A 17,321-nucleotide genomic window follows, 5' to 3' on the forward strand; every position below is an offset into this window, starting at 1 on the left:
CCTGAAGTGAATTCTTCAATTCAGATCCCTTGTGTTTGTAGCCTCATTTACATAGCCATCTGAATTCAGATCAAATTTTTTGATTTCCAAATCAAGAGCTGATTGTTAAAAATTGGATTAGTAAATTGAATGTGGGGATAAGTAACTGAAACTCACAGATTTCTGTAATATTCTTTTTGTTGGAGTGTCATACAGGTTCAATCATTTTTCTTTAGAAATTTTCTTGGCTGCATTCAATGCATTACTTTATAGGAATATTAGAGGTTGTAATGGTTGAAAAATGTGAACGAAGTTAAGCCATTTTATTCATTCCTTGTTTTCAGGGTCATGAACTCATGAACAGACCATTAGTTTAGGTTATGTTGTTACAAAATATGCTAACGTCATTTGTTTTGGTTATTTATATTTTGTTGATTGTCTTAGCTTAATCATTTGGATCAACATGCATGGGTTATGGATGGACTCTGTATCATTTGGTATTGAAGGTTATGTTAAGTTGAGACGATGATATAGGTATAGTAAAGTTAGATAGGAAGATTTATATGTACAAGTTACCTTTTTGTGAGTCATGAGTTTTTTTATTTTATTTTATTTTATTAACATCTTAAAAATGATAGGTATTTTGAAATCATCTTCTTCAGAATCATATGCAAATTAACTTTAGTATCATAGCATTTTTTTTAGTATCATAGAGTTTAAATGGAAAGTTTATTCATCAGGTTGAAAGATATCTGTTATCTCGTTCCTTCGTTGTTTGGAGTGATATTGATTGGAGTGATCTTGAATTAGCAAGTATGTCTTGATCAAATAAAGGTTCTGACTGTTAATAGTTTGTTCCTAGGTGAACCTTGTCAAAATCTGAAGTGTGTTTGTGTATAAAGGCTTGGGAGTTTCTCTTTTCCTTTTTGATCATCATTTTACCTAAAGCCCATCTTTTAGAGACTTACCTGGTCATGGTAATACCCTCTTCCTTCTTCTTCTTTCTTTAGTTAGTCTTCTTAGCCTTTAAGGTACCCCTGAGCATTAGTAGCCTTTCTTCATCGTAAGGGCGATGAAGGAGTCATCCCAAGCCCATCCTTTAGGGGACTTACTAAGTCCTAGTAACGTTCCCCTCTTTCCTCCTTTTCATGTAGGGGACTGGCTTAGTCCCTAGAGTTCTTCTTAGTTATCTATCATCTTCCTTCATTGCTAGGGCGATGATGGAGTCATCCCAAGCCCATCTTTAGAGGACTTGCCTAGACCTAGTAGTAGTCCCCTCTTTCTCTCATCTTTAGAAGACTGCTTTAGTCTTTTAGACATATACCATAGATATTAGGCTTTTCCTTCATTGCAAGGGCATTGAAAGAGTCATCTGGAGCCCCACTAGGAGACATTGCTTTGTCTCGATAGGTAGTTCTCCTTTGGAGACAAGACTCATTTTGAGCCTACCTTAAGGAGCCTAGCCTTATATACTGTACCTCAACTTGTACCCCCTACTAGTTGGAGACCAACTTGGTCTAGTAGTTGCCTTATTCCTTACTTATTCATTGCAAGGGCAATGATAAGGTTACTTAGAGCCCTATAGGAGACATACACTGTCTCATTAGAGTTAGCTGTACCCCATTGGAGATACACTTTGTCTCATTTTTCTTGTTTAGGCAGTCTTTGACTCATTTACCCCTATACTTTTGTAGCGTTATTAGAGAGTTTTTAACTCATTTGCCTCTGTACTTTCGTAGTGTTATTAGAGAGTCATTGACTTGTTTGCTCCCTCCTTAGTGATGTCAGTTATGAGTTTATCCTTTAGTGTTGTTGTCACTCTCCTTTGATTAAGAGACTATCTCAGTCTTATTAGAGTTTACTTGCTTGGGATCTTACCATGTGTGTTATAGTTGGGACATTAGTTTGCGTGCTTGGGATCTTGGATCATTTTCATGTTCTTGGAACACTAGTTTACTTGTTTGAGAATTGCTTCATCTTTATGAACTATTACTTTACTAGTTGCTTATTTGGAGTTTCCTCGTTAACCTTAGGGCTTTGCTCGGGGTTGTTGGTTTGTGTATTCCCTTTAGTCCTTGGCTAAAAGGGTGAAATTGCTTGAAAATTTAAAAATTCAAAAACTTGAAACATTTAAAAAATCAAAAAATCAGAAATTGAAACTTTTAAGATCGTTAGTTGTAGTTAGGAAAAGTAAGTTTTCGAACTACGTTGGCTTGATCTTCTTTCACGAGATACGTGGTGCAGCTCAGGATCTTTATCCCAAGTCCAGCCAAATTTATAAATAAATCATTTAACCCTTTTAAAAATACAACAAACCTTTTATAAAACATGTTTTCGAAAAGCTCTTCCACTAGAGTTAGGAGTATGTCCTAGATATAGTGTTTTGGTGGTTGTGTGTTTGTTTTTTTAGTTAGGAGGTTTGTCCTAGCTAGGAATGCCTCCGTCCGGTCAGCTGGCGGTACTTTTCGCTGACTGATGATTAGATTTAGGGTGTGTTAGTCTGTCCACTGTTTTCCTTAGGACACACAGTCTAGTTATACATAGGATATAGGAACCACTTGTATTAGCTTAGGGCTAAAACTTGCATTTAGTTAAGGCATATAGGGTGTCATAAAATCCACAATTCACTTGAACCTAAATAATGTTCCAAGAAGCTTTAATAACTAGTCCGGTCTTTTAGGTCGAGTCTAGTATAGTGGTCTAGATGTCCTAGGTATCATAGTTTAGAATAGGCGCGAAGAACTACCTCCCTCTGAGTCTAGTGGAGGCGGGGATACGTAGGCCGCTTGGAGGAATATCAGACTATCCAAGAGTCGAGGACAACGTTAGAGTCTTAGGATTTGTTGTTAGTATTTTTTTAGAGTTTGTGTTTGTGGTTATCATTTTTCTTGTGTGTTTTCTTTTAGATTGGGATTATTTCCTTATTTGATCACTCACATGCTTAGCTGTGGCTCTTACTGCTTACCAGTCTATTACTTCTTGATTATATGCTTAGTTATAACTCTTTATTGATTTTTGTTTATTATTTCTTACTGATATGCTTAGCTGTATTTCTTTTACTGCTTTCATGATCATCTGATTATCATACTTGTTATACCTTTAGTTGTTGCATGCATATGTTTGCCCACTAGAACTTAGACACCCATTAGGCATGTCACTCATAACCTAGCTATGATTATGCGATACTTCTTTTATTTATTTTGTATGTGCTTGTTATTTCTATCCCCGGGTCATGCATGTTTTGGTAGGCATTTTTCTCAGGGATATTTGTTCCCATTTCACCTGATTTTTGCCCAAAATTCTTCAAAGTTAATAATAAATGGCCTAAGAGACCAAGTGCTCGCACTAGGGCGGATTGAGATGCTCTTTAGACCTTCCTCATCCGTAATCAGGCACGAACCCATATATATTTCTGGTTATCCATTGCACAGAGGATTTGTTTTTGGGGTTCCATGGCCTATCCATCGATGATGACTCTGAGTTATGTTAGGTACGTCTTGGTTTCGAGCCCTCGTTTCGGATCAAGAGGTATCTCATTTTTATCGCCACTCGTGCTATGCTATGAGGGTGGCACTTGTTTCGAGAGTTCCTTGGTAGAGTTCTCATTCATGTGGAGATCCCAAAGGACCGATGGGGGACCCGTTCCTCGCCGCCTCCTCCGGATCGGGGTCCATAGTTACCCTTTGAAATCCAACCAAGTTTGTAGGGAGTAGGATGCTTCTCTGTCTTTAACTTGAGCTTCTTTACTATATCCTTTGACACATAATTTTCCATGCTACCTGCATCAATGATGACGTTGCAAACCCTTTCTTTCACATTGCACTTGCATCTGAAGAGATTGTTGCGTTGCTTCTACTTTTGATGGGCACATAACACGATGTATCATCAAGGATTGTCCAGAAGCACAAGTACTAGGAATGGGGTCTTCCATATTTTGCTCCTCTTCATTCTCTTCTTCATCTTCCTCATGTTCATCAGCAACGACTAAATTTGTAATATGCCGACAACGTTTCGGACACTCGTTGGATTTGTGACCCAATTGGTTGCACTTGTAGCACACAATCCGCTGCTCAAACTGCGACTCATACGGATCACGCTGTGGAACTTGGGTTGTTGTTGAAGTAGTAGGAACATCTTCGCGTTCTCTTCCTCGTGTCAGGAATGATTGGGTAGATTTACTTACCCCAACAGGAAGATTCAAAACTGCCTTCTCTTTCATTGTCGAAATCACCATCTGCGATGTCTCTACTCCGCGCTTTGACTCATGTAAAAATCTCTCTGAGGCGAACGGTTGAACATGGCCTCAACTTGTTCTGCCATCTTTACCGCCTCGGACAACGTCCAAATCGGGTGAAGAGCGATCTGATCGCAGATTGACTCACGAATACCTCCTTTGTAGTGTGCCACTCGTTGTGCCTCGGTCTCTGAAATATCATTTCTGGAAGATAGCCGGTAGAACTCTTCTGTATAATCTCACACCGATATACTAACTTTGCGACAATTTTTGTACTATTGAAAGAGTACATAATCAATGGGAAGAAATCTCTCACGAAGGATTTGACGCATCCGTGCCCACGTCCGGATTGGTCGCTTTCCCATCCTTATACGTAAGAGTTGTAGTTGCTCCCACCATGCCGAAGCGCCTCCCTTGAGTTTGATGGCCATAAGTTTTGTCTTTTTCTGCTCGGGAACTTCCATGTAGTCGAAAAATCTCTCGACCGCCGCAAGCCAATTAAGAAAATTTTCGTTGTGGAGTTGGCCATTGAACTCGGACAAATCCACCTTAATACAATATTAGCGATCACGAGCTACGGTTTGTGGAACACGAACATGAGCATACCTCGGATGGATGATTTCTTTGAATTCCTCCTCGCTATAGTAATCATCGTCATGAAAATACGTATCTCTTGTGAAGGGACGTTGAACTCGATTTAGAGCTTGACCATCCCGTTGTCGATCATCGTCGTCGATTTGGGGTTGTTTGCATTCAATAGGATTTAACCATGCCAATTGCTCCGCTATTTGATTAACGGTAGCTTGTAGAGCGTTGAACATCTCTACTGTCATGGTCGATTGATTTTCTTGTTTTTCGTGAGAAGCCATGGAAAGGGACAAGGCTCTGATACCACCTGGTGTAGTCGGAAGCGCCGAAGAATGAGTCGGGGTTAAACTATATCGACACCGATCGGATTAATCTTTGAATCCACAAAGGGTTGTTCTATGAATCAACGAAGAACGAAGCAAATAGCTATTCAAGAAGCTAAAGAAATTCTATTTAAAAAAAATTCAATTGTGCTACAGCACCTGCACATAGGTGTTTATATGTGATAAAAAGAAATCCCCACCTTTCTAACAAAGACCCAACGTCCTACTATACTTAGAGTTTAAAAGGAAAGGAAACAAGCCAAAATAAAAATGCCACAACCCTTGTGTTTGGCTAAGCCTACTACTATTAACAAGAATAAAAAAGGCAAGTACTAATAACAACAAAAAGATACTCTTGACTCGTTAATTAAAGAAACCATGAGCTGTAGGATCTTTAGAAAATTTCCTTGTCGTTGTGAATGCCTTGCAGCCCACATCAGATGAGCTTGAGTAGTGCTTCGATCCGTGCACATCCTGCACTTAAAGAGCACACGTTAAAGGTTCGAAAGTTATGACTCCAAGAAGACCCTCCGACATGAAGTCATAAATTAGCACAAACAAGAGAAATCTGAATAGCAAAGGAGCAGAGTAATGGTATGCTAGAGATCTTGGTTGTGTACCTTTGGGCGTGGGGGTCCTTTTATAGAGTTTGGAGCCCAGGGCAATTTAGAAAACTTGCCATTCTTGGAGAATTTTCTAGTTGGGTGGATTTCCTATGCAATCGATTTCCATGTGTTATCGTCAAATTCCTGATTTTAGATCCGACGGTTAAAAGAGAACTATCACAAAGATCTATGAAATAACTAAGATCTCAGACACAAAATTCTCTTATTGATGAAGCAAGAATCTAAAGAATACTTTTGAGATTCAAAGCAAAATGAGTAAATACAAACAAAGAGAAAGCTAATTAAAGCACATATCTTCTAATAATTGAATCTCAGATCGGAAACAAATCAAAGAAGATGATGTTTTTTCTCTTCAGAACAATGTTCATCTCCTTTTGTTTACTTTCTCTTCCCCCCTTAAATGAGCGGGAGAGTCCTCTTTTATACTAGAAGGGATCATACATCTTCACTTCGGTGTATCACATACGTGGCACCTTTTATTCGTCCTTTGCCATCTAGACCATTCACGGTATATTTTCCAACTAAAGCCATCTGTCACTGTCAGGCGATCGTGAGATTAGATCTGTAGCGACTTTAGCTGACGTGGCTCAAAGGAATCATGGGATTTGTTATGAACGGAAAGCAATGAGTGATTTATTTTAGACCGTTGGATCATACTTTGACATGTGTCAAAATCATAGAGTGTAGGACCAAATTTATACTCAACATATTGCCCCCTACTTCCCTGATCTATTTATAGATCAGAGAAGTAGTTAGTAAGATTTCAAAATCTTCAGTTCTGATCAATAAGATCCAATATCGATCCTTTCGTAATTGTATCGGTATATAATCCGAGTCTTGTCAAAGAAGTTGAAGAATCACTTGGATAAGTTTGAATATTTTCAGTCGGCGAACGAAATCATTACTTTGGCTTGGGAACTTGGAACGTCACGAGTCAAAACAGCAATGGGTCTTTCGAGGACACGACCTTTGACCAATATTCTATTTAAGAGTATCGTTCCCTTCTTTCTTTTTTGTATCTTCAAACCTTTTCTTCTTCTCACTTTTTAGTGTAAATTTTTCTTCTTCTCTTTCAAAACCCTTCATGGATTCTCATTCATCTATTCGGGGCAAAGAGTTTGAAGTTCCCATCATTGACCTCAACTCTAAAGGAGAGAGTGATCGGAAGGAGGTAATTATCTTCTACTCTTTCTTTCACTACCTTCTTTTTCATAATTTCCTCTGTAGGGTGAACTCCGTCACAAAGCCGTTGTGGCCAGCCTTTTCGAGCTTGGAAATGAGGTTTATAACCTCAAAGCGAGAGTTTCAGAGTTAGAGAAGGAGACTTGTGATTTAAAGGCGGAGAAGGAGTCCTTGATGGGTCGTTTGGAGGCAAAAGATGATATGATCGAAGCCATTAAGCTTCGTCTTGACAGTGACGATAGACTCGCTTCCGGAGATGACTGTCAGGGGCACCTTCTGATGGTTGATATTTAAATGACAGTAGTCTTTTCATGGTCTTCTTTGGTGACCGAACCTTTGTTGTTCTTGTGGAGAAGGTAACTTTGTCTATCCATGGTTCCCCCCATATGTTTGTGACAATACGGGTGGTGGACGTTGGTTAGGCAAAACAAATGGGATGCTGCCTTGGAACTCCTTTCTTTTTTCTTTTTTCTTGTCAGCCGAATCTTATTTGGTAAATGTACCTTATACTAGATTAGGAGTTTTTTTGTTTATGAGTTGTTGATTTGGAGCAAATGAAACTTTGTAATCAGCTGTAAACATCTTCTCTTTTGTAATTATACTTATCAATGAAAAATGAGAACTTCTATATTGCGATTGATTTGCCCCCCTCAGTGGTTAATGATTATATGGTCATGCATGTATCAGCTCAGACACTTTACTTGCAATGTTTCCGTCGTATTTTGTATTTATACTTTTTCAATTTTTGTTAAGGGTAGGAAAGTCATTTCTCAAATTAATGTCGTCGAAGTAATCATTTCTTGCGTAAAGGAAATCAACTATTTCGATTTCTGGAATCAACCCGAAGACGCCACGTGTAATATTTCCCATTTTTTAATGCGATTGTACGTCTCCCGCGTGCGGACGTAAGGAAACTTAAAGAAACCCTAAAATGTCGTCTCTTTACTTTCATATCTTTTCTTTACTTTCATATCTTTCCTTTGAGAGAACTTGGAGTTTTCACCAGTTTTGCCAAGCGAGTTTTCTGGAGAATTTCTAGGAGCTTTTCTAAAGATTCCTAGTGAGTTCTCTGTCTTCTTTTGCTTCCTCTAAGTATCTTTGGTTTCATTCTTTAAGCTTTTCATTCTGGTCTGTGTTGGAAATTATTTTTGAAAATGATGTCTAACGCTACGGATTCTCAAAACCAATCTTTTGAACCATTTCTGGAGAATGAATCGGATTCTTCTCCTACTAAGAGAATGGGAGATGAGAGTGAAGAGGAAGAAGGTTCATCCAAACCTCTTATAAGTCCAGAGAGCGTTAGGAAGGAAAACATTAGGGTTAGAACAAATAAATCTGAATCTTCTAGAGCCCTCAATATTAGGTTTGTAAGAAAAAAACCCTGGTTACACTTCTGAAATTGCGGGTACGGTTTCTCATCAGGAAATTGGGCCTATTACTGTCGTGGACTTGAATGATGAAACAGACACTATACTCCCATCAAGGATACTTCATTATTGAGAAAGTTCGGGTCCGAAGAAAATCGTGATTTATTGCCCGAAGGAAGCTTGAGAGTCAGTTTGTACTTTAAAAGAGTCTTCGTTGAAGAAAATCAGGGAAGCCTATCGGATTCCGAAGAATTATAAGATCTGGATTCCTTCGAGGAATGAATATGTATGCAGAAGTTCAATCCCTGGTGAAGTAGCTTTCTATCTGAAAGCTTTCAAAGCTGGTGTCCGGTTTTCTTTATCAGGCTATTTAATAGAAATGTTGACTGATTTAGGAGTAGCCCCAACCCAGCTTTCACCTAATAGATGATGAAACATGCTTGCCTTTATAGCCCAAACTAGGGTAAAAAAGCTTTGGCCCCATCCAGTGCTATTTAGAGCATGCTTCACGTCAGGGCTCCACAAAAAGAGTAATTCTTGGTGGAATTTAGGTCAACGAAAAAAGGCTAATATTACGATTGGAGCTCCTACTTCCATCAAGGGATGGAAAAATGAATTTGTATTCATCATGCCTCCGGAAGAGGTTAAATGGACCTTCCCCTTTTCCTGGTACTGGAGGAACTTGTAGGATTTGTTCCTAGGCTTACTCCCGAGGAAGATTATGAATTTCGCCAAATGACAGGAGGCGATCCCATAGATGTTAACGAGTTTAAATTAGAGGAAAACCTTAGGAAGTACAAACTTTTTGTGTTTGAAGATGAACCAGACAAGGGTAAATTGGAAAAGAAATCAAGACAAGCGAAGGAAAAGACCCTTGATGACAACGGTAATCTTTGTGATCGTGATTAATTATGTTATCTGAAAACCTTTTCCCAACAAAGATTTTTATCTAACTCAACGCTATTGTTTTTGCAGTAATGGGTTCAAGAAAGAGAGCTGGAGTTGTTTCAGTTGATGATTTAATGGAAAAAGCGTTAGAGATGTCTGCGAAAGGGGAATCCGGGCAGTCATCAACCCCTTCTCGCTCTATCAAGAAAAAGAGAGCTCCCAGCCCGATTAAAGAGCTTCCCACTAAGAAGCCGAAAGTTTCTGGGAAAGGTGGAAGTTTAAAGATTCCGGGAACTTCCCCAACCCTTAACTAGGATAGATTTGATGGATACGAAATGACTAAAAAGGTTATGAGCCATTCACATCTCGAAGAAATTCAAGAAAGATGATGGGTACTGCTTATCACCCAGATTGGAAAATCGGTCAAGAGGATAACGGCTTGCAGAATCCCAGGGTGGGGTTTGAAATGGGTTTTGCCCTTGCACTTCCCGAAGAAAAAGCAGAATTAGAAGCGCTCTCCCCTCCAGCGCCAACTGCTAGCCTCTACCACTATTTGCACTGTGTGAGTGTCTCATTTCATGATCTTTTCCTTTTTCTGCAAATTAAATAAATGTTTTGACTTTTCAAGCGTTGGATTCTAGGTTCAAAGTGTTGCAGGGAGGGTAGTAAGTCAGATGTTTGAGTCTGGAGGAGAGGTAAATCTTTTGAAAGAGCGCATTCAAAGCTTGGAATCTTCACTAGCCGGATATAAGGATGCGGCCAATGTTCATAAGACCGAAGTAGCATCTTTTGAATCAGTACTTAAGGAAGAAAGGGCAGCCAAGGAAGCTATAGAATCAGAATTGGCTATCCTGAAAGTCTCCGTTCAGGAAAAAGTGGAAGCCGCTAAAGAAAGGGCGGTAAATGAATACCTAGAGTTTGAAGATTATAGACTCTCAGTCGCCTTGAGTTGCGTCCCTTTTATTCTTTGTGGGTTTAACGATTGTAAAGATCAAGGTCTGAGCATCGACTCCGAATTTGATGTTTCCCGGCTCATCCACAAATCAGAAAGGAAAGCAATTGGTGAAAAGGGTAGTTCTGCTGCCGAGGCTATTCAAGAAGAGGATGTTGTGGAGGAGGAGAGAGAAAAAGAGGTCGAAAATGATGCTACCGATGGAAACAAATCAATCAGTAATGTTATTGAGGGGGATCACGAGGGCGATCAATAGGTGGCATTTCTTCCATTTTCCTTTGAATGATATTTTGAACAATCAGTTTGTAATGATACTTAAATCCCTCCAGAAGGGTGACTCTGGTTTGATAGTTTTTAATTAGTAGGCACGGTAAGATCTATTTTGGTAAGAATTGATCTTTGGGATTTATACTTGTGACTTAATTAATAAGCATGGTAAAGCTCAATCTTGATAATTCTTCTTTATGCTTCTACTTATTTGATTCAGCTTTGTTGTTTTCGTCATGCTATAAAAATATTAGTCCTTCTACGGTAATGGTTAGTGAGTGTCCGAACCTCATGTGTAAGGAGGATACAACCCGAAGTTCCCTTGGAAGAGTTGTGCTCAGTTCCTTTTTCCTTTGTCGCTCTTTGGAGAAGGAATACCTCTACCATGCCTTACAAGGCACAATGTCTGGGTGTTCCTTTTATGTTTTCTAATACGTCAGCAGCCTATCCTCATGAGTGATCAGCTCGGAGTTGGCATGCCCGCATGTCCTGAAAAGGATAGGGCCTTAACTGGGGAGTGCATTACGCTCCCTCTTGCCATCTACAATTAGCTTAAAAGCTTAACTGAGTGGCTGTGCCTTTTACCAATGGAGAGGCACGTCATGGAGATAACTTAGAAGATTCTTTGGAGAGATACGAAACACTATTTTATTGAAATTTCCTGTAAGAGATACAAACATAGAACACAAACAAAAAGTAGCTGTTTAGAAAAACAAAACAAAGAAAAATAATCATCTTACTGATAATACTTCTTTAGGTTTTCGATGTTCCAGCTTTGGGGAATTGGAGTACCATCTAGGCGTTCCAGCCGGTAGGGGAATCCGGCCTTAAGATTCTGGCGACCCGATATGGTTCTCCCGAGGTGGGAGCGAGTTTTCCTGAGTTCCGGGGATCTGGAACTTCTGCTCGCAGAAGGACAAGATCTCCCACCCGAAGATTCCTCTCTTTGATCCAAGAATTATAATATCTGGCTACCCGCTGTTGGTAAGAAGCATTCTTGATTCTGGCTTTTTCCCTCCTTTCTTCTACAAGGTCGAGACTATTCCTTAGGAGCTCAGGGTTTGCCAATTCGTCATATGCTTCTATTCGTGGTGAGGGTATTTCGAGTTCCACCGGAATGACGGCTTCGACTCCGAATGTAAGGCTAAAAGGTGATTCTCCAGTAGCTGTTTGAGGGGTGGTCCGATATGCCCAAAGTACGTTCGGGATTTCCTCTGCCCAGAAAGTCCTTGCATCGCTCAATCGTTTTTTGAAACTATGAAGAAGTGTCCTGTTAGTTACCTTCACCTGCCCATTAGCTTGCGGGTGACCCACTGAAGAAAATCTTTGCTAAATCTCTAGCCTTTCACAGAAGCCATTAAAGTACTCACTAGAGAATTGTGTCCCATTGTCAGTCACTACACACGATGTCATGGTAGACAAATTTTTTCGTAGCTTTGGAATCTGCTTTGACCACTGCTTTTGCCTCTACCCATTTGGTGAAGTAGTCGATCGCTGCATTTAACATCGTGAAGCCTCCTTTAGATCAAGGGAACGGTCCAAGTAGATCCATCTCCCACATTGGAAATGGTACTGGGCTTGAGATGGGTGTATATTGGGCAGAAGTTTGGCGGGATACTTTAGCAAATCTTTGACAACTCTGACATTCTTTACAAACTCCTTCGAGTCTTTAAGAAGAGTTGGCCAAAAATGTCCGTGCATGAGGATCTTCGGAGCTAAGACAATGCCCCCTGAATGATCCCCACAAATTCCTTCGTGCACCTCTCTTCGAGCATATTCTGTTTGGGGAGGCCTAAGGCATTTCAAGTAAGGCCATAAATAAGATCGTTTATATAAGTTCTTACCATTGAAAACATACTTTGATGCCTTGGAAACTAAGCGTCAAGCTTCTTTCCGATCATCCGGCAAGGTGCCATCCCTTAAGTACTTCAGAATGGGATCCATCCAACTTGGCTCAAACTCAATTTCCAAAACTTCTTCCCGATCTATTCTTGGGCGCTTCAAAATTTCAATGTAAACAGTCCATGAATCAGTAACATCTGATGCGGCCAACTTAGAAAGAGCATTGGCCCTGGTGTTCATAGTTCTGGAAATCTGTACTACTTCTACCATCTGAAATTGTTTTAATTTTTCTCTTACTTTCTCCAAATACTTCAACATTCTGAGCTCTTTGGCTTCACATAATCCATTAACTTGTCCAACTATCAGTTGAGAGTCGTTATGGACCCTCAAACAATCAGCATTCATCTCAATTGCAAAATCGAGTCCTGACAAGAGAGCTTCATATTCGGCCTCATTATTGGAAGCCTTAAACTCCAATTTAATTGCGTACTCTACAAGAAAACTGTCGGGACTGACCAATACTAATCCAGCACCGTATCCTCTTGTATTAGCGGTACCATCCACATACAGCATCCACGGATTTCTATGACGAGTCATCAAAGGATTTTCTGGAGCTTCCTCTCCACCTTTCTGCCCCCCAAGTCTTGAGTCGGTACCAACCATTCCACAATAAAATCAGCCAAGACTTGGGATTTGATCGATGGTCTCAGACGAACGTGAATGTCAAATTCTCCCAATACAACAACCCAAGTGATGAGTTGGCTTGAAGTATCTGGCTTTTGGAGAATTTTTCGGAGAGGTTGATTCGTATGGAGAATTATGGTGTGCGCCTGGAAGTAGGGCCTTAGTTTTTGAGCGGCAATTACAGGGGCATAGACAAACTTCTCTATATTCTGATATCTTGTTTTTGCATCATGAAAAACTCTACTCACGTAGTATACCGGTCTTTCATGTTTTTCTTTTCCGCTAACCTATACTGCACTAACCACTGCCGGAGCGAGGTACAAAATATAGGTCTTCTCCTGGAGCTGGTTTTGTTAGCAACGGTGGGGATTGGAGATACAACTTCAGTGGCTCAAACGAAGTTTGACATTCTTCCTTCCATGAGAATTCTCACACATTTTGGAGGGTTTTAAAGAACAAGAGGCATTTTTCGGTTGATTTAGACATGAAGCGGCTTAAAACTGCTATCCTTCCAGTTAAGCGTTGTACCTCCATGATATTTTTTGGAGAGCCCATGTCTAATATTGCTTTAATCTTTTTGAGATTAGCCTCAATCCCTCTATGGCTCACCATAAATCCTAAGAACTTTCCGAATGTAACTCCAAATGCGCATTTTGAGGGATTCAACTTGAAATCCCAAAGGGCAACCCAAGAGGGGGGGGGGTGAATTGGGTTATTTAAAATTTTCTTTTAAAAACTTAGGGAGTGTGAGATTAAACTTAGATTATGCTAACTCTTGTTCAATTTTATACTTCAAGTTAAGGAAAGAAATTACCAAAACACCATAAGGAGGAAGAAGAAAGTAAGGAGACCACACAGCAATTTTAGAGTGGTTCGGTCACAAACGAACCTACTCCACTACCCTAGTACTTGGTCTTTCCTTGGGATTTTTCTTTCACTAAAACGAGATTCCAAACGCTGAATCTCCGGGCTTTATAACAAACTCCGCCTCCAAGGGAACAAACCCTCTTCGCACAACCACCACCAAGAAGTCAACCCTTTTCACCTACCGCTGTAGACACCCCATTTTAACAAGGCCCTAAACCCGCGTGTTCGAATAAAGTCCCGAGGTTGAATAAGGTCCGGAAGTGCGAAATAAACCCTAAAATTTTGAGAAATATTGTTGTTGCCTAGCCCATTGAACATTTTTCACAACCCAGAAAACCACCAAGATCTCATTTGTACCCTGGAATTGCCAACCCTGAGACTTATACCCATGTCCCTGAAACTGGCAAAGATCACAAAATAACCCTGAGTTGTTAGTGTTAGCACTTCTCTATTTGTACCACTAAGCACCCAGTAACATTTTCACTAACCCATCTTGTCTCGATGTTTAAGGAGCCATCAATGGTCATTATTTTTTTTCAAAATGCCCTGCAAGAATCATAAAAAATGAAGGAAAGGCAAGCGAAGATAGTGCGAGTATCAAAATGTAGGTGTGTTGATATCAATTACCTTTATCTATCAAAGACGAGATTTTTGTTTGATAAAAAGGGGATTTGCAATCTCTAGAAGGGTGATTTTGTAACCTTAAATACACTAAGAGGGGATGTCCAAGTAAACAAGAGGGGGGTTGAATATATCATGCCTCTTCTTAAAAGCCCATCGAATTAGGGCAAAAGAAAAGGGGTTTTTCTCATTAGGAAGAAAAACAGAGAGAGAGGGAGAGAGAGGAGAGAAGCCGATCGTCTCCTCCGGCCATCTCTCTTGCTGTCGGCAAGCACCCCCGATTCCACTCATTTCCACCCACTCTACACCACCTCCTTTCACAACCCAAACCTTTGTCTTCTCTTACAACCCCAACTCCGGCCGGAATCCGGCCACGCATCCACCCTTGCCTCCATTTTTCCACCTCCATTCTTCAAACACCAGCCGCACCCAACCCCATCAAATCCTCTCCTAAACCCTAATCTCCATCACCCAAATCTTCATCTCCACAATTTCCTTTCCACCTAAAGCCCACCTCCATTGATTTCGGCAATCTTGCCTGAATCCGACCATCTTCTCCACCTCTCCTCCATCTCGGCCTCGTCTCTCATCCAAGACCATCACTGCAGCCATCTCCACCTCCATCTACCATCATTTCCACTCCCAACCACCATCTCTATCAAAACCCTCTTTATCCCCTTCACTCATCTTCAACCTCCATCTCAAATCTGCAATATAGATCCCTCAAAACCCCATTCTCCCCACCTCATTACTTTTCCCAACTACCATTAAAACCCATATTCAACCCCATTCCCTTCTTCATTTCCAGCCCTACTTCATCCTCCCCAAAACCCACGAATCATCATAAATCAACCACCCCCCTTGCCGAACCCAAAATCCTCTACCATTCTCTGCAATTCTAGCAAATCATAACCACGGTCAGATCCGTTATCCAGCGAGGATCCATTCAATTCTGCTAGCATTTCGGACCGCCACCACCATCCTCGGGTTGGAGTGCAATCGGAAAGAGTTAAGACGAGAGGCGATTAAGAGGTCTTAGCACCGTCAAAAGAAGGTATTCATCGTCATTGTCCCTCACATTTTTGTTTAGTTTCGTCACCTGTGTTCTCTGTTTGATGTATAGTTTCGATTTTGTGGGTTTTATTTCGATGTTGGCATCAGATATGATTTAAGTTCTCAAAATTCTACTAAAGGGCAGCTGAGAGCTAGTGATATTGGCACTATCATTTCGTGTTAGTCACACAAATTCGCCCAATCTTGTTTCATTTGTCTCTTTTTCAAATCTTATTACAGTTCTTAAAAAGACCAAATAAAAAGAAAAAAAGGGTTATCAGTAACCTACAAAATGAAAAGACAAAGTAAGTTAGTGTGATTGCATGACAGTGCCTTTGCCCTCGATTAAATTTTTTCCATTCTTTGCTGCTAGAGGTAGTGTTCTTGGCCTTTTCTTTAGTTCATTCTTGATACATGATTAGTGTAGAGTACGATCACTAATTCCCATTCCCATTTGATAACATGTTTCCATCTAGAGAAAATTATATCGTATCTTACAATCAGTGAAAGTTTTCTTTAAGTTCTATTTGGTTATCATAAGAATTGGATTGCTGTACACCTGTTGTTTTGTAAAATAAAGAGAAAAGAGGATTTCCATCTTGTCTAGTTTACTGAAGTAGGTCCTTACCTTGGGAATTTGGGTTAGGTTATCCTCCTTTTTTTTTTTTGGAATCTTGTACAAATTGCTTGATTGGCCAAAATTTACTAGGGGGTCTGCAAATTTCTATATGACATTTGGTTAGCGAGTTTTAGCTCATCAGATGATCTTCTCTTGGCTCACTCATGCCGACCGCTCGTTGAATGATTTGTCATCATAGTTTTCATCTTGCCACCAAGTGGTTTTGAGCTCATCAAATTAGTTTCATTCGAAATTTTGGGTGTACCCGCTTGGAAACTTTTATTGTCAAAATTGGCTTCATTTCTTGTGAAACAAGTTGGTCGAAACGATCGATTCATCTTAGACGCGTCGACTTCGTTTCATATAGAACTAGTTGACAATAAGCCTTTCATCATTTGCCCTTTGTCACTCTTTCAGATGTGTCCTTAGCAGTCAGTACCCTTGTAGGGTTTTCGTGATTTTTCCTCTACATTCGTGATTCGTATTGGTTTTCGGGATCTTTTTTTCCTCCTTTCATGATTGCTCTCTACATATTTTGGGATTTCTTTCCCCTTATCTTTGAAATTTCACTCGGACTTCGGGACTCCATTGATTATATGGACATTTCCTCGAGTTTCTTCTTCTTTCATAGTCATTTTTCCTATGTTCCTCGGGATCCTTTTCGAGTTTTGGTATTCCCTTGATTATAGGAACGCTTTGTCGGGTTTTGACGACGATAGACGGAAACCTCCTGAGCCGAACCCCTTTTCAATCAAAAGGGATAAACAAAAACACATAAAAATCAAATAACAAAAAATCCAAAAAACAACAAAAAACTTAAAAAACACTTAAACATTTTTTGGAAAAGCTGGTCCGAACTACGGATGGCTTGATCCCTAGCTGAGGGGTACGTAGGCAATGATTGGGAAATTAAATAACCGCAAGTGCACGGATCGTGTAAATACGGGTCGAACTCAGGGAAGAGAAATCTAGTTGTCAATCCTATTCTTGTACCGATTAGAATACTAGCTATGATATAATGTTGCCTGGAATGGACTCAGGATTTTCGTAGACTTAGACCTCGGAGCCAACACTATATATAAGCATATATTCTATTCAATCTAAGAATCAAATTCAACTAAGATTTTTTTTATTTAAAATCCTAATTTAGGCAAAGTGTACCAAATTTTAATGATCACTAATAACTACTTATCTAATTTAATTAGAAAACCAAATTCTAAGGGCTTAAG

At 40.0% G+C, this 17,321-nt stretch overlaps 3 protein-coding genes across 3 annotated transcripts; 1 reads left to right on the forward strand and 2 right to left on the reverse strand.

Moving 5' to 3' along the window:
• The first annotated feature begins 9,281 nt into the window (after nt 1-9,281).
• Nucleotides 9,282-10,503, forward strand: LOC143882562 (uncharacterized). The gene is made up of 2 exons (XM_077386035.1): nt 9,282-9,749; nt 9,829-10,503. Exons 1-2 carry the CDS (start codon nt 9,573-9,575, stop codon nt 10,393-10,395), a joined length of 744 nt encoding a protein of 247 aa, XP_077242150.1. The 5' UTR covers nt 9,282-9,572; the 3' UTR covers nt 10,396-10,503.
• A 698-nt stretch (nt 10,504-11,201) lies between these two features.
• LOC143888601 (uncharacterized) lies at nt 11,202-11,913 on the reverse strand. Its single transcript, XM_077393045.1, has 2 exons — nt 11,808-11,913; nt 11,202-11,719 (listed from the first exon to the last, which is right to left on the reverse strand). The coding sequence occupies exons 1-2, from the start codon at nt 11,911-11,913 to the stop codon at nt 11,202-11,204; spliced, it is 624 nt and encodes a 207-aa protein (XP_077249160.1).
• Nucleotides 11,914-12,287: 374 nt separating this feature from the next.
• LOC143888607 (uncharacterized) lies at nt 12,288-12,911 on the reverse strand. Its single transcript, XM_077393051.1, has one exon. It carries the CDS (start codon nt 12,909-12,911, stop codon nt 12,288-12,290), a length of 624 nt encoding a protein of 207 aa, XP_077249166.1.
• Between the last annotated feature and the right edge of the window lie 4,410 nt (nt 12,912-17,321).

Source organism: Tasmannia lanceolata, unplaced genomic scaffold, assembly GCF_043159265.1.
Source record: "Tasmannia lanceolata isolate RefF3 unplaced genomic scaffold, GAP_Taslan_0.1 ptg000002l, whole genome shotgun sequence".
Classification (NCBI taxonomy): Eukaryota; Viridiplantae; Streptophyta; class Magnoliopsida; order Canellales; family Winteraceae; genus Tasmannia; species Tasmannia lanceolata.